Source organism: Girardinichthys multiradiatus, chromosome 11, assembly GCF_021462225.1.
Source record: "Girardinichthys multiradiatus isolate DD_20200921_A chromosome 11, DD_fGirMul_XY1, whole genome shotgun sequence".
NCBI classification, from domain to species: Eukaryota; Metazoa; Chordata; class Actinopteri; order Cyprinodontiformes; family Goodeidae; genus Girardinichthys; species Girardinichthys multiradiatus.
This window is the reverse complement of record NC_061804.1, coordinates 20,953,618-20,971,156: the sequence shown is the minus strand read 5'-3', so window position 1 is coordinate 20,971,156 and position 17,539 is coordinate 20,953,618. Positions and strand designations below refer to the sequence as shown.

The window sequence follows — 17,539 nt, the reverse complement described above, 5'->3', positions numbered from 1 at the left end:
CTCAGGTGTGAATGGTGAGCAGGTGTGTCAAATTTGGTGACTGCCGGTGCTCAGACCATACACTGCATCAAACTGGTTTGTATGGCTGTCATCAAAGAAGGAAGCCTATTTATAGATGATGCACACGAAAACCTGCAGTTTGCTGAAGACGACTAAGGACATGGATTACTGGTATCATGTTCTGTGGTCTGTTGAGACCAAGATAAACTTATTTTGTACAGATGGTGTCAAGCGTGTTGCAGCAACCAGGTGAGAAGTATAAAGTGTGTCTGGCATAGTCAAGCATGCTGGTGGGTGTGTCATGGTTTGGGGCTGCATGAGTGCTGCTGGGAACCATAAATGCCAACATGTGCTGTGACATACAGAACCAGAGTATCATCCCCTCCCGTCAGAAACTGGGACACAGGGCAGTTTATCAACATAACCCTAAAACCAAATACAAACAGAAGGTGGAGGAGGGTAAGGTCTCTGACATCCTCCAGCTCCATGGTGTTGCCCAAGAGAGTTCAGGAAGTGCTAGAGAAAAATGAAGATATTGACACAACTGCTAGCCTCCCAAGACATCTTGACACAGAAGATATTGACACCCTGGGGACAATTTTGACATTTTTGCCCAGGGTTGTACTCACTTTTGTTGCCAGCAATTGATACATTAATGGCTGTATGATGACACTGTTATACAAGCTGTACACCGACTACTTTACATTGTATCAAAGTGTCATATCTTGAATGATTTCCCATGAAAAGATATAAAATATTAACAAAAATGTAAATGTATACTGTTTTGAATAGTATATCACAAAAGGGATATACTATTCAAAACAGATATGAAACTACACTATATACGTAAACATTACCTGTTAAAACTACAATTAGAGGATGAAAAAAAACAAAACAAACATTTGAATGAAAAAAGTATAAATATTTTATTACCTTAACAATAACAGTTGGTGTTAGTGAAGGTGGTTTGTAATTTACAAATAAATAAAAAAAACAAGACTTGAAATACTTTTATTTTTTTTTTACAATTTGTAAAAAACAAAAACAGTTTCAACTTTAAACCAAGCTACAAGCCATGTTCATACAGTACGTAGGAAAAACAAAGTGCAATTTCTGGAAAAGGTAAAACCAAAAAAAAAAAAAAAAAAAAAAGAAAATGTAGAAAATGTTTTTTCCACTTGATTTTTGTTATAAAAATTGTAGTCGCACACAAACGTGAGGCCTCCTTCTACGTAAACGGCTGCAAAAACAATCTCACATGATTTTTTACAGTAAACAGTGCAGTTTTATTGAAGACTAAAAAAAATATTGAATAATTGCTTTAACACCCCTGTGTGAGCTGGTTTTAAAGCTGTGAGAGAAACTCCTCCAGGAAGTTGTGATCTTCATGCTGGCTTGTACGACAGTTAGTTTGGGACACAACTCTCACCACACAGTCCGGCTGGTTCGCCCCGTCTTGCCCACTGGCCAACATCTCAAAGAAGCCGGTGCTGTCCGGGGAGAGGTGGCTGGTCGCCGTTGCCGGGGACAACAGGTCGGACAGGATGTCGTCACAGGTGGAGCCGTCATAAGTGCTGGAGCTGACGGTGCTTGGAGAGTTCAGGTCGGTGCTGTCCGGTCTGAGGTGGGCCCCTCCTCCGTTTCCCAGCAGCTGATTCAGCTTTGCCAGCTTCTTTTTCTTAGTTTTAAGTTTCTTCAAGAGTTTGTATCTGAGGGCTTCAGTGTCGCTGAGAACCAGAGGAACCTTTGAGCTGCCGGGTTTCTTTATTGAAGAGTTTTCATGGAGCGGAGACGTATCAGATGTCCATGTGAGGGACGTAGTGCGATTAGGAAGGACAGCTGGAGGTAACAGGGGGATGGACAAAGGGGATGAAAGAGTAATAGAGGGGTTGGAGCTCTTTGCACCAAAGCCACCATACATCTCTGCAGCTTTGGGTGGGAGACTTGTACCTTCCTCTGTTAATAGCGGTGCTTTAGGGATTCCGGAGGGAATCCGTGGCTTTTTCACAGGGTTGGGTGTAGAGTGAACAGGTTGAGATGGATTCACTTCAGTTATCACTGGAAGATTTTGGGTGGGGGGAGGATGTGAAATGTTTTTGTTTAATTGATTTAGAGGGTGTTTGCTTAGAAGAAAAGACCAGCGATCGTTCTGAGTGCTAGACGGAGGCAAGTTGTTGGTAGAAGACGTCTTGGACGTCTGCTCTGTAATAGGAACTGTGTTATTTTCAGCAGAACAGACAGGTTTGGGTGGTTCTGAGGGTCCATCCGGGGTACCCTGTGAAGCATCTTTCGATGAAGTTGCCTTTTTACTTCTCTGCCTGCGGACAGTCTTCTTCTTCTTAGGCCTTCTACCTCGACGTCTTTTTGCGCCGCACACAAACGTTGGATCGCCCGCTGAGCTGTCCCCTGACTCTGACTGAGATTGGCTGCTGGTTGGAGTAGGTTCAGCGTCAGCGCTGTGACACAAGTCTCCACCTGCTGCAAGGACAGAGATCACTTCTTCAGTCAATAGAGGAGCAGTGGAGTTCTCCGTTTGCTGGGTATCCATTAAAGACTGCATCTCTGACTGAACCGAATCGGGCGGCAACTCTATCAGAGTGATTGTGATTATATCATTATGTGTAAGGCCCTCAAAGGTGCCGAGTAGGGTGGAGGCCCCTATTGATGTGTTGGCATCATCTGTAATTGTAGTGTCTACATTAGCGCTGTCATCTCCTGACAGTGCACAGACTATGTTGGTGTCACTGTGAGAGGTAAGAAGAGAAGAATCAGGAATAAGAACTGATGGTTCTTCTGTGCTGAAGTCTTTTAAATCAGGAACCCCTTCATTCTTAGTTGGGGGACTCTCAAGTAACACGTTGAAAGAAGAACAGACAGAGGCCCACCCATCCTCCTCCACCTCCCAGAAAACAACATGGATCTCCTGAGAGGGAATCTGCAGCTGTTGGTAGGTCTTACACTCAGGGTATTTTAAATCGTCACACTCCAGCCACGATCCTGCAGGAACAAACATGACAATTAGACATGGGCCAGGTTCAATAGAAAAAGTCTAAAACATGATCTGATTGCTTTTATTTCAAACAGAAAAGCAGCAACTTTTCTTACTGTTGACAATATATTATAGTATATACTCTTCATTAAGTAAGTGGAACAAAGCAAGCTGATTATAGCAGGTTAATTAGTTGGGTCAGGGGTCAGCTTGCAAACTTTTGCTGTTAAATATTGTTTGTGTAATAACAGTCATCGGTGGTGGTAGTTTCCACTGCATGACTGCTTTTTTCCAAGCAAGGAGTCATTAAATAAATTGGAGCTATGATTATGCAACAAATTGTGGCTATTAAATCAAAATACTGTATAGTAAATAGACAACACTGTGTGTTTTTAGTCATAGTTGCTCGATCAGAGTGTTTTCACACTGCAAGTCGCAGTTGCCTCGTTTTTGAAGTTTAAAAGCTAAGTTTTACAACTGATTTTTTCAAGATTTTTCTATCAAGGTCAGGCGTAAAATACAAAATCTGCGAAAAACTGAATTTAGGGACAGACTGATGGGAACAAATCAATGGACAAACTGATGGATTGAGAGAGAGACAAAGAGGTGGATGGAGGGATAGAGGAACGGCTGCATGAAAAAACAGGTAGATGGACCAAGGGCTGCTCAAATTGATAAAAGAAGGGATATAGAGACAAATAAATTGAGGGACTATAAGATAAATGGACAACTAAATCAATTCAACAATGGTGAAAAAAAGATGGACGAGTGGAAGAATGGAGGGATAAAAGAAAACTTGCATTCGCCCAACTGCCACACATTCACACACTGATACGTTGCATTATGGGCAGCACGGATTCAATATCCGGTATACAACCTTCAGATTGCCAGGTGAGCCCTAGTCATTGAGTCTTTATTTAACACATACCATCCTCATTGTAAATCCAGGTGACGAAGTGCCTAAGCCGATGGCTGTACTGTATGACGGTGGTCACAGAGTAGCGATTCCCCTTGAAGCTGAAGGTGTACTTACTGACGTCATTGTCAGGAAGCCCCTCTACAAAGTGCAGTGCAAACACTGGAGATATACTGCAAAAAGACATGAGGTAAAAGGTTAATATTACTCCACAGCAAGTTTGAGCTTGAATCAAGTTATTGAAACAAAACGTGGCAGGTTACCAAGCTGTAAAATCATTTAGTACACTCTGTCAAACAGTTTCTGCATTTTTGCCATTTGTATTTAATAAATAATGCATTATGTGATGTTTACCTAATATGAATATCAGTGGGAAAATTACATGTTTTCAAATTTTGCTACAAATATTCACAGAGCTGTGGCATGCTTATGTATTCAGACCCGAGGAGACTACTACCACAATTAAAACAGGCAGTGGCAGCATCATGATTTGGGCATGCTGGTCAGAGAAGATGGAGGTAAATAAAAGCTCTTTACTGTTATATCTTTTATGTCCAAGTAGAGTTTTATCAAACCAGGCTACCTAAATAAAGCCCAGCTTTGTTGAACCTACTCCAGTTAGTATAACCCTTAGATGAAACCCTACCTCTCCAGCAACATTGTCCTCATCTGGTTCTTCTTGCAGCACATATTACACGGAGCCAAATGAACTGCATTAAGAGGGGTCCAATCAGGCAGAATATTTGTGGAAGTCGGGAGAGTTTTTATAAGCCTGCAAAGCAAAACAAAAAGAGGATAAAACAAATGAAATGGTGCAACAAAGTTTAGTATATTAATCAGTTAGTCTGCAGGACATTCAAGCAGAAAAATGTATTTTCTACTTCACCTGTAAAACATTTGCCTGAATCTAATAATCTCATAAACTTTATAATGACTGTGAGGAAGATTGTTTTATTTTATGTTCTCAAAAACATTTGCATGCACACCATCAATTCTTTAACTACATCTTTTATATTTTTAACCCGGGGTAAAGCCAGTTTATATCACACTAATTCAAGAGGACTGCCTGAAAAATCAGAGCCTCCACCATACTCTACAGAGGTGCTTTTCCACATATTCAACCTTTGTTTCATGTCAAACTCACTTGAATAAAGTCTCCTCTCACCAAAGCACACCGTTCCAGTTAAAGGGTGTAGCAAACTACACGTTTACATTAAAAAAAAAAAAAGATACAAAAGCCTTTTCCTGCATATACAGGTCCTTCTCAAAATATTAGCATATTGTGATAAAGTTCATTATTTTCCATAATGTCATGATGAAAATTTAACATTCATATATTTTAGATTCATTGCACACTAACTGAAATATTTCAGGTCTTTTATTGTCTTAATACGGATGATTTTGGCATACAGCTCATGAAAACCCAAAATTCCTATCTCACAAAATTAGCATATCATTAAAAGGGTCTCTAAACGAGCTATGAACCAAATCATCTGAATCAACGAGTTAACTCTAAACACCTGCAAAAGATTCCTGAGGCCTTTAAAACTCCCAGCCTGGTTCATCACTCAAAACCCCAATCATGGGTAAGACTGCCGACCTGACTGCTGTCCAGAAGGCCACTATTGACACCCTCAAGCAAGAGGGTAAGACACAGAAAGAAATTTCTGAACAAATAGGCTGTTCCCAGAGTGCTGTATCAAGGCACCTCAGTGGGAAGTCTGTGGGAAGGAAAAAGTGTGGCAGAAAACGCTGCACAACGAGAAGAGGTGACCGGACCCTGAGGAAGATTGTGGAGAAGGGCCGATTCCAGACCTTGGGGGACCTGCGGAAGCAGTGGACTGAGTCTGGAGTAGAAACATCCAGAGCCACCGTGCACAGGTGTGTGCAGGAAATGGGCTACAGGTGCCGCATTCCCCAGGTCAAGCCACTTTTGAACCAGAAACAGCGGCAGAAGCGCCTGACCTGGGCTACAGAGAAGCAGCACTGGACTGTTGCTCAGTGGTCCAAAGTACTTATTTCAGATGAAAGCAAATTCTGCATGTCATTCGGAAATCAAGGTGCCAGAGTCTGGAGGAAGACTGGGGAGAAGGAAATGCCAAAATGCCAGAAGTCCAGTGTCAAGTACCCACAGTCAGTGATGGTCTGGGGTGCCGTGTCAGCTGCTGGTGTTGGTCCACTGTGTTTTATCAAGGGCAGGGTCAATGCAGCTAGCTATCAGGAGATTTTGGAGCACTTCATGCTTCCATCTGCTGAAAAGCTTTATGGAGATGAAGATTTCATTTTTCAGCACAACCTGGCACCTGCTCACAGTGTCAAAACCACTGGTAAATGGTTTACTGACCATGGTATCACTGTGCTCAATTGGCCTGCCAACTCTCCTGACCTGAACCCCATAGAGAATCTGTGGGATATTGTGAAGAGAACGTTGAGAGACTCAAGACCCAACACTCTGGATGAGCTAAAGGCCGCTATCGAAGCATCCTGGGCCTCCATAAGACCTCAGCAGTGCCACAGGCTGATGGCCTCCATGCCACGCCGCATTGAAGCAGTCATTTCTGCCAAAGGATTTCCGACCAAGTATTGAGTGCATAACTGTACATGATTATTTGAAGGTTGACGTTTTTTGTATTAAAAACACTTTTCTTTTATTGGTCGGATGAAATATGCTAATTTTGTGAGATAGGAATTTTGGGTTTTCATGAGCTGTATGCCAAAATCATCCGTATTAAGACAATAAAAGACCTGAAATATTTCAGTTAGTGTGCAATGAATCTAAAATATATGAATGTTAAATTTTCATCATGACATTATGGAAAATAATGAACTTTATTACAATATGCTAATATTTTGAGAAGGACCTGTATGTATCCAAAAATGTAAGGCAACAATGCATTGGTCTAGGCTCCATACAGCCAATTCAGTTTTTTAGTACCCAAAAACTACTACTAAATTCACCAAGTGTTCATGTTCTCTGTTTGTGCCAAAATCTATGCATCGAAATGAAAATTACAGTAGACATATGTCCTAGATAACATTGTTATAATAATAAACATGCTTGGTTTCTTGGTTTAAATTAAAGCAGTTATATCCTGTCATACATTTATTGTTCATGTTATTATTATTTTTGTATAACTGCAGTTAAGCAGTTTTTTAAAACTCAACCAGAATTTGCAGCTCTGTTTTTAGGCCCTGCTGTTTCAATCTGCCAGATTATCTTCCTGTCGGATTCCCAAAAGTAATCTTAATTTGACACAAGTTTAACAGATTTTTTTAAAATGGTAGTTAAATTAATTCTGGCTCAAAGAAATTTCACCTACTCTGCAATAAAACAAAATATTTAAGAAATTTAATAGCTTATTTTACCTTTTGTCTTTCTTAGTGTGCAATGAATCTAAAATATATGAATGTTAAATTTTCATCATGACATTATGGAAAATAATGAACTTTATCACAATATGCTAATAATTTGAGAAGGACCTGTATAATTGATGTGGAAACTTGGTGACCCCAACTCCTTGCTGCAGTTCTCCAACAGCTTTAGAGATTTTTCCTACCTTCTTTACGGTCCTCCTCACTGCGCTTGGTCACAAGATAAATGTTTCACCCACTGATCAAATGTACTAAAGTTGAAGGTGAGATTATTCTATTCCTTTACTGTAAGATTATGCTACTGCAATAAGGGATTAACTTAATTTAATTAATTTTGGGCTTCTGTTTGACTTAGTGCATAAAATAAATCATCATCTACCTTTCTTTTGTGATAACTTTGCATTCGCTGCACTTGAATTCCCAGACGTAGGTTGTCTGGAAGAGACGCTCCACCCAGGAGTCCAGTGTGAGCAGAAGAGGCATGGCAAAAACAGGAGTCTCCCTCTGGCCTGAAAAACACACACACACACACACACACACACACACACACACACACACACACAGCTTGACGAATGATTGCATGTTAAAGATCTGAGTGCAACAGTTGCTCCACACCATTTCTGAATACTTTTAAGCAAACAAATCTGTGAAGAGGAAGTGAGCCAAAACATCTTCAAGCCAAACACACAGAGTGAATCTCTCCCTTCTGTATCCGTGTGTTTTTCTCTTTAACTGGACCATTAACCAAGTCAAGCTGTGTTACTTCCAGATATTATACTGCTTTTAAAAGCTCACATATACATTTTTTTTTTTAAATAGCAGAATGAATTATGACTGAATATTATCTGCATGCCACTGAGATGCCAAGAAGAAGACTGAGTGAAGTAATATATTTAGGGTAACGAAAGGCTTGAACTGTTCAGACATCTTAAAATATGGATTTTCATATTTATGTAGTCCTGTCAGCACTAGAATATGCTCGCATAAGCTCAGAACGAAGCTTTAGAGAATAAATATGAAGTTTCAAACAGACAGAACCATTTTATTGTTAAGCTCCGACATTGGTTTTGATGTGGTTGACCAGATTCACTATATTGCCCAAAGAATTCGCTTATCTCCCTTCAATACATCTGAACTAGATTGTATATATTATAACTCTATGCGTTACATTAACGCTCAGCTTGGACTCCTGCCATACTTGCACAATGATCATCTGCACTGTTGTATTGCTCTTGCATCTTATACTGCTCTATATTTACTCTCACTCACTTAAAACTGTGCACATATATTTATATTATATTGTAGATATGTTTATACTGTTTAATTTGTATTGTATTGCACCGACTACGCCAAAACAAATTCCTTGTATGTCCAAAAACGTACTTGGCAATAAAGCTTTTCTGATTTCTGATATAATGCCAGTCAGGCATAATGTTAGTTATTACAGTTATACAAGGTCTCCCACAAGTGTATTCATGGGATTTTTTGACAATTTTTAAAAAATTTGCATTTGTGAGGTTGGACACTGATGTTGGTCGAGAAGGCCTGGCTCTCAGTCTCTGCTCCAATTTTTCTTAAAGGTGTTCTATCGGCTTAAGTTTAGGACTTGAAAACTGGACTGCAGGCCGGTCAAGTTTTCCCACACCAATCCCACTCACCCACGTCTTTCTGTAGTGGTGCAAAGTGATGTCAGAAAAGGAGGGGGCCAACCTCAAGCTGTTCCCACTAAGTTGGGAGCAAGAAACAGTCCAAAATGTCTTGGCATCCTCAATCATTAAGAGTTCCTTCCACTGGAACTAAGGAGCCAGGCCCAGATCTTGAAAAACAGCCCCTCATCATAATCCTTTCTGCACCAATCTTTAAACCTGACACAATATAGTAAAGTAAGTTTGGTATCCTGGCAACTACAACACCCAGATTCTTCCACTGGATTGCTGGTTGAGAGGTATGACTTGCCACTCCAGAGAACAAACCACTGTGTCTGACTCTTTGCACTGAAATAGGAGTGGTTGAAACATCAGAATTCAACCCTTTGGAGGGGTGAGTTACTTCACTTTGGATTTTTACACTGAACCTTTAGAGTTTCACAGGTACCCTAATGAACACCGAAACAACCTTAATGTCAGAATCCCATACTTATCCAGGCTCAAATTTTCAGAGGCCATTTTTAGAGCCAATTTTTATAGTATGAACAAACGTTTCCATGAATTTGTGGCAGACATTTCTACAGTGGGCAGGCTTTAAATATGGAACCCGCCAAAAAAAAAAAAAAAAGATTACAGAGTGAGGCTGTTACAGGGTTTCATCGTTTGCAATGAATACTGGCGTTTTGAAAAACACTTGCTACGGGTTTGTAAACTCTGGAGAACAGTCCAGTGAAGTCCAGCGATGTCTTGAAGCATGTGGACAGTTTGATGCGCTCTTGCTGTGAATTGCACAGGAAATGTGTTTGGCCACTGTACTCAGTAAGGTTCCTGGATGTTTATAAATCCAGGAACCTAAACAGCATAGGTCAGGAAAATCCTTCCACATCACTTAAAAATCTCAACCTATAGCATGAAGACCATAAGGATTGAGCTCTTAAGAAGCAGCCCTGCTAAAAAACATAACAGTTTGTTACAGGCTGGTGAAAACCAACTTGATCTTACCCATCTCGCAGTGCAGTTTAGGCTGCAGTAGCTTAAAAACGGATGTCCTAAGACTCTGCAGGTCAACGTAGGCGTTTTGCAGCACATGACTTGGTACTCTCAGAACACCGTCTAGCCAGAAACAAATTTCAGTCAACAAAAAAATTATATCTTCAAAGCATTGGAGCAATTAAATTTATTACAAGTCGAATCAATCGTAGGTGTTTCAGCCCTTGAAGTGAAGCTTAATTTCAGTTTGGTCAAATAAAAAGACAGAAAACAGCAACACACTAAATAAAATTACCTCTGCCAGTTTGCTGGTGCGCCTGGATGGCAGCACAGATGGCTTCATGTTCCCTCAGCAGCCGCCATACAGATGAGCGCTGAGGTTCATGTTCAAGTCCAAGTTTTCTTAAGCTCTTACAGTTCACCAACACAACCAGCAGCGAGTCCAGCCAGCACAAGTTGTCGCTGTTTTTCCACAGTAGCTGTTTTGGAACAGAAACAAGCTCATCCGACAAATCCCGACTCTCCGAATGAAAGCCGTTAACGTCTTGACAAGGGGGGATGTCTGCCATGAGTGAATCCTTCTCTGTTGACGTTGGCTGCTCATTGCATGGAAGCGATGAGGTTTGGATATTAGCAGAATAACTGGCCTGACTGGAATTGAGTCTGCAGTTTAACCCTGGAACATTGTCCTGCCTTGATACATCTGGGGAGATAAAGTGAGGAGAGAGAGCAGGCGACTGGGCTCCACTACTAGCCAACAAAACATCTGAGGAGTGTTCAAGAGAGTCAGAGCATGAAGAAGGAGCAGGATCGTCCTTGTTCTGAACGTCTTCATTGTCCCATTCTGCTGTCTCAACATCTGGAGATTCCTTGTGGTATCCATTCACCTGTCCATTTGTCGCAGGGTGTAATGAGCAATGCTCCAAGGACCTGCCAAGCACGGAAGAAATGCTCTCAGGTCGGAGATCGCTTGATTGCTGGCGTTTGAGCGGAGATTTAACAACCTCTTCCTCTTCCAGAACCAAGGCACGTTTCCTTTTGTTCCCAACAGTTGGCTGCAAGGGATCCAAGCTAGCCAAAATATCCTCCAAGGGTCGAGTTACCAGTGGGAAAAGACACTATATGGAATTAGAAATACATGGATTAACAGCAGCTAGGAAAGACAGACAAGAAAGATGTGAAATAAACAGATGTGGACAGATTTGATGGCATCCCTCGTAAACACATGCAAGAAACCTGAAAATTAAAATGACCCGTTACTGCAGTAGAATCATCTCACACCGAGTACAGTCAGAAAAATCCACAGTTTAAAATTAGAGTAGAGCTTTCAAACATTTAAACCCATACATGTTGTTCATCGCACAATCAAAGGTTTGAGACCCCAAGTCTTTTTCTGTCAGGCATTCACCATGTCATGACCTCTAATGGCAAAGACAAAAGGCTTTGTGACTTTGAACCCGACCACATTGCTGGCTATGTGGAGATGTTCCTTAGGACAGCCCTTCTTGACTAAGGGTCTTGGTCTGAGCGGTGATGAAGGGGTCTCTCAACAGGACAGCAGTTTACAGCATCCATTTAACAAAGCACTGCTTCCAGAAGAACAATGTCCCTCTTTTGGTAGCATTTACATGTTCTCCTGATCTAAATCCCATTGATAATGTTTGGGGATGGATGGGAGAGACGATGTTTATGAAAACGGGTGTCGGTTCCAGACCTCGGATGCCCTACTCAAGGCTATTATGAACACATGGAGTGACATTATCACCAGCCGGCTGGAAACACTTACACTGGTCGTCTCAACATAAATTTTTGAAGTGATCAACAAGAGCAAAATCTTGTATTTCACAGTAAGTTCCATCTGAATACGTTTGAATTCCTGAGAAAGAGTCTGAATGTTTTCCACAGACAAAGCAATCCTCTTTAACTTCAGTAAATACATACTTAGGGCCATGTCTAGTTGGAAAAACAAAACTACATTCTGTCTCACTAACTTGCCTCTCTGTCCATCTACTGGGGCAGAGCCTGCTATAACAATGCTGCTTACATAGCTAGGCGCTGACTTTCAAAATTAAAAGCAGCATATTCAGATTTTCATGCAGGATCAACACCTGTGCATGGTTTGATTTCCAATTTTCATGCCCTTTGGAGTTATTTCTTTTTTTCAATCACCATTCCGGCTCACTGTGTGTGGAGGCAAGATAAACATGGGTCCTTAAAGATAAAATTGGTCGGTGTGTTATGTCATATTTGTACTCCAGGCAAATACTAAGTCATGCATTACTAATTAGGTTCCTAAAAACTCTTAATATAGAGAAAGCAAGTTATTAAATAAACATATTTAAGACTTAATATATTTAAGTGGATTGGTTAAAGAACATCATTATTTTGTTAAAATTTGTTAACATTTCATTTTTTTCTACAGAATAAATATATTCAAAGGCTCCATTCTTCAGGTTTATATTACACTACTGTGTTAGTATATTTTAAGGATTTTTACAGATGTGTTTGGGTGTAAACAGTACTGGGATTTACCTGCGGGTTTGTGCAGAGGGCAATGGATTCCTGGAGCTTGATGCGGTAGCAGCGTAGAGCATAGGTCAGGCCTTTCGAAGAACACCAAGGACAATACTCCAGTGAAGCGGCTCTTTCCTGAACCTACCAAACAAAACGAAACAGTCACAGTCTCGCAGGTAAACAAAGGCGTCGGGTAGGGAAGAAGACTGAAATCTGGGAAATAATTTTGTTCGTTGGTATTTACTCTTACAGACTTTTAACTGGATAGGAATATTTCATGTTCATGTAAGGCCAGAAGAGTGAACAAAGAAGAGAAAAGAAAAAGAGACATTTCAGTCACATCTTTTAAACAAACCGATACTTTCGCCTTTTACAACCAGAGATTTCCAGTTATGATTATTTTCATTTTACCTTATTAGTTTTTTATTTTTTTGTTTGGATTGGTACTGCCCAGTCACAGTGCCTCTTTCAAATACAATTCAGCTTTGCGCAAGTGACAACAATGAGAGGAAACCATAAGTTCCACTGACTTTTCCCAGATACCCCGCCTGCGGTGAGGCCAAAGCCTCCAAACCAGTGCCTTCACCAGTCATTGGCAAACAGCTGTCGCTTCTCGGTTCCACGGCTGCCTGCTGCCAGTCAGCATATATCACCATGTCACTGCAGCCCGGCTCACGTTCAGAGGAGCTGAGGGAGGGGAGGATACAAATAAGCACACAGCTTAAAAACCTATGAAGGTGCATGGAAGTCAGGGTTAGGATAGAAAGACAAAAGGTAAAATAAGCTATTAAATTTCTTAAATATTTTGTTTTATTGCAGAGTAGGTGAAATTTCTTTGAGCCAGAATTAATTTAACTACCATTTTAAAAAAATCTGTTAAACTTGTGTCAAATTAAGATTACTTTTGGGAATCCGACAGGAAGATAATCTGGCAGATTGAAACAGCAGGGCCTAAAAACAGAGCTGCAAATTCTGGTTGAGTTTTAAAAAACTGCTTAACTGCAGTTATACAAAAATAATAATAACATGAACAATAAATGTATGACAGGATATAACTGCTTTAATTTAAACCAAGAAACCAAGCATGTTTATTATTATAACAATGTTATCTAGGACATATGTCTACTGTAATTTTCATTTCGATGCATAGATTTCGGCACAAACAGAGAACATGAACACTTGGTGAATTTAGTAGTAGTTTTTGGGTACTAAAAAACTGAATTGGCTGTATGGAGCCTAGACCAATGCATTGTTGCCTTACATTTTTGGATACATACAGGTCCTTCTCAAAATATTAGCATATTGTGATAAAGTTCATTATTTTCCATAATGTCATGATGAAAATTTAACATTCATATATTTTAGATTCATTGCACACTAACTGAAATATTTCAGGTCTTTTATTGTCTTAATACGGATGATTTTGGCATACAGCTCATGAAAACCCAAAATTCCTATCTCACAAAATTAGCATATTTCATCCGACCAATAAAAGAAAAGTGTTTTTAATACAAAAAACGTCAACCTTCAAATAATCATGTACAGTTATGCACTCAATACTTGGTCGGGAATCCTTTTGCAGAAATGACTGCTTCAATGCGGCGTGGCATGGAGGCAATCAGCCTGTGGCACTGCTGAGGTCTTATGGAGGCCCAGGATGCTTCGATAGCGGCCTTTAGCTCATCCAGAGTGTTGGGTCTTGAGTCTCTCAACGTTCTCTTCACAATATCCCACAGATTCTCTATGGGGTTCAGGTCAGGAGAGTTGGCAGGCCAATTGAGCACAGTGATACCATGGTCAGTAAACCATTTACCAGTGGTTTTGGCACTGTGAGCAGGTGCCAGGTCATGCTGAAAAATGAAATCTTCATCTCCATAAAGCTTTTCAGCAGATGGAAGCATGAAGTGCTCCAAAATCTCCTGATAGCTAGCTGCATTGACCCTGCCCTTGATAAAACACAGTGGACCAACACCAGCAGCTGACACGGCACCCCAGACCATCACTGACTGTGGGTACTTGACACTGGACTTCTAGCATTTTGGCATTTCCTTCTCCCCAGTCTTCCTCCAGACTCTGGCACCTTGATTTCCGAATGACATGCAGAATTTGCTTTCATCCAAAAAAAGTACTTTGGACCACTGAGCAACAGTCCAGTGCTGCTTCTCTGTAGCCCAGGTCAGGCGCTTCTGCCGCTGTTTCTGGTTCAAAAGTGGCTTGACATGGGGAATGCGGCACCTGTAGCCCATTTCCTGCACACGCCTGTGCACGGTGGCTCTGGATGTTTCTACTCCAGACTCAGTCCACTGCTTCCGCAGGTCCCCCAAGGTCTGGAATCGGCCCTTCTCCACAATCTTCCTCAGGGTCCGGTCACCTCTTCTCGTTGTGCAGCGTTTTCTGCCACACTTTTTCCTTCCCACAGACTTCCCACTGAGGTGCCTTGATACAGCACTCTGGGAACAACCTATTCGTTCAGAAATGTCTTTCTGTGTCTTACCCTCTTGCTTGAGGGTGTCAATAGTGGCCTTCTGGACATCAGTCAGGTCGGCAGTCTTACCCATGATTGGGGTTTTGAGTGATGAACCAGGCTGGGAGTTTTAAAGGCCTCAGGAATCTTTTGCAGGTGTTTAGAGTTAACTCGTTGATTCAGATGATTAGGTTCATAGCTCGTTTAGAGACCCTTTTAATGATATGCTAATTTTGTGAGACAGGAATTTTGGGTTTTCATGAGCTGTATGCCAAAATCATCCGTATTAAGACAATAAAAGACCTGAAATATTTCAGTTAGTGTGCAATGAATCTAAAATATATGAATGTTAAATTTTCATCATGACATTATGGAAAATAATGAACTTTATCACAATATGCTAATATTTTGAGAAGGACCTGTATATACTGTGATACAGTAAAAGCAACAGACTGGTCAGGCCTTCTGCTCCAGTAGAGACTGCAGTTGGGTGCTTAACAGACATGCTGCTCATACCACAGTGGTATTAAAACAGCATTAAAGATCAACACCTTAACACTGATAAAAGGAATGCAACTTTCATGTAAGTGAGAGAAAAAAATAGCAGTCTGATCAATCCTATCAGGGAGACTACTGGCATCTACTGAAGATTAAAAACTGGATGATTTTAATTGTCTGCTTCTAAATTAACGGTTACCACGGTTCTTGAATGTGCTTTCTTTTCTTAAATGAGCATCCATTGCAGGCAATTTAAATAGATTGGGTTGCAAATTTTTAATCAGTGATGCTTATAATCTTATTCTATTAGCCTTGTTTAATCACATTACTCATTCATAATTTACTAGTGAGTGTGTGTGTGTGGTTTGAGGCATAAATAGAGGTGTGTAAAAAGTGTTTGTAACACACCTAACACAGACTAGCATTCATAATTGTGTTGTCTGTTTTTGTTCAGTGCCAATAAAGGGTAATTTAATAACAGGTGTTATTTATCCATCCATCATTCCACTTTCTACACCCATTAAATCCTTGCAGGATCACAGGAGGGTGGTGGTACCAGTTATTTACCACGTCACAAATAACATACTAGACTATTTCCAGGTTGTTTTACTGTTGCTTACTGGTTTTATTAAATGTCAAATTCTGACCAAAGCTCTCAACACTGTCTTAACATAAACCTTCTTGGATTGGACATTAGATTATTTTTTCCTTCTTAGGGATGCCTATCTTGGTGTTTTTGTACCCGTGTGCATTCTTAATTGTCACTAGCAAGGCCCTGGTCTCCACAGAGAGCAACTAAAAAAGCCTGACTATGTAATCTGATCTTCTTAATTTAGAATTCCTTCATAATAGTGACTTCCAAGGTTGTCGAAATGGTGACAAAGTCTAAATGTACTAGAGTGGACAGAGAAGTTGGTATCCACTGACACTGTAAACCCAGGCTGCTGCTGTCCATGGTACTGGAGAATCACTTTAACATTGTTCTTGGATAAACTATTCACGGATGCCGAAGTAGTACAATCTCTCAATTACAAATTACATGTAGCGGCTATAAAGAAACGTTTTAAAAGTTTCTGATAACTGATTTTATTCTTTAGTTAAATTAACACAAAACAGTAAAATCACTTCAAAAAGGTTAGGGTAATGGATGTTATTTATATAGTGTTGAATAATATCTTTACACCATATTCTGCTAACTGAAGTTAATGTGTTCATTTAAATTATTTCAAAATAAAGCGTACAAGGTGCACTTGAATGAGGATCTTGTGCTAGAAGCAATCGTCAACACAACATGCCATGAGTCTACTGTGCAAAAGGCAATATCAATACAACACAGACTAAATAACTAACTTTTCCTGGATCAGTTAAGTTTGTCTGAACACATCACAAAGACTTCAATTTGAACCTGCAACAACCAGTCTATTTACAACTCTTTAAAATCGGTGTTCGGACTAGAAGCTGTTTGTGTTCATGTCATTACAGCTGGAAATAATACCAAGGCTGCTTGTTGAATTAATAAGTGCTTACAGGCCACACTACCTTAAGTGTTATTCGTTTGTAGAATGAAGAGCTGATAATCCAGGCCACTACACTTTGCCATCTGTCCTAAATCCACGACTTAAACTGAATGACTGCACACAAGAGGGATTGGCACACTCAAACATCACGTTTTTACATGCATGTATGACACTTAAAGCTGCAGGCAAAACGTACTGGAAAATAAATAAAAAGTACTGAACATGATAATATACCGAAAATTAGAAACAAAAAATACCTTTGACCATGCAGTTTTGATGAATAGCACGTTGCTAACCTACTAGCTTAGGTTAGCCTTATGCTATAATTTACATTGTGACCATTTTTTGCTTCTTCACTTTTAAACAATCAAAGCAATACTTACCAGAACCCGCGATAAACTGGGTTTAATTCGGTTATGTGTAATAAATAAATCAATACACGTAGCGTGTGACTTTTTATGCCTCCATGTGCATCTCCTCACAAGATCGTAGCAGAAACGTTCTTCTTCCGCCCGCCGCCGGTGTTGTGCGTCGGCCTTTGTCTTCCCCTTTGTTGAATGACGGTGTCAGCTGGACCCCACGTGGTGGATCGGTGCAACTGCAAGAGCTCAAATTATTGTTCATATCAATTTA

The 17,539-nt window shown here is 40.3% G+C and overlaps 1 protein-coding gene across 2 annotated transcripts; it reads right to left on the bottom strand.

Moving 5' to 3' along the window:
- Positions 1 to 901: 901 nt before the first annotated feature.
- On the bottom strand, positions 902 to 17,447 carry uspl1 (ubiquitin specific peptidase like 1). Of its 2 annotated transcripts, XM_047379231.1 has the most exons (10): positions 17,290 to 17,447; positions 16,929 to 17,020; positions 12,958 to 13,114; positions 12,446 to 12,568; positions 10,209 to 11,031; positions 9,926 to 10,036; positions 7,657 to 7,786; positions 4,552 to 4,677; positions 3,918 to 4,078; positions 902 to 2,997 (listed from the first exon to the last, which is right to left on the bottom strand). In XM_047379231.1, exons 3-10 carry the CDS (start codon positions 13,081 to 13,083, stop codon positions 1,346 to 1,348), a joined length of 3,252 nt encoding a protein of 1,083 aa, XP_047235187.1. In that variant the 5' UTR covers positions 13,084 to 13,114; positions 16,929 to 17,020; positions 17,290 to 17,447; the 3' UTR covers positions 902 to 1,345. The 2 variants fall into 2 exon arrangements, with proteins under 2 accessions (XP_047235187.1, XP_047235188.1); XM_047379232.1 differs by lacking the exon at positions 16,929 to 17,020.
- Between the last annotated feature and the right edge of the window lie 92 nt (positions 17,448 to 17,539).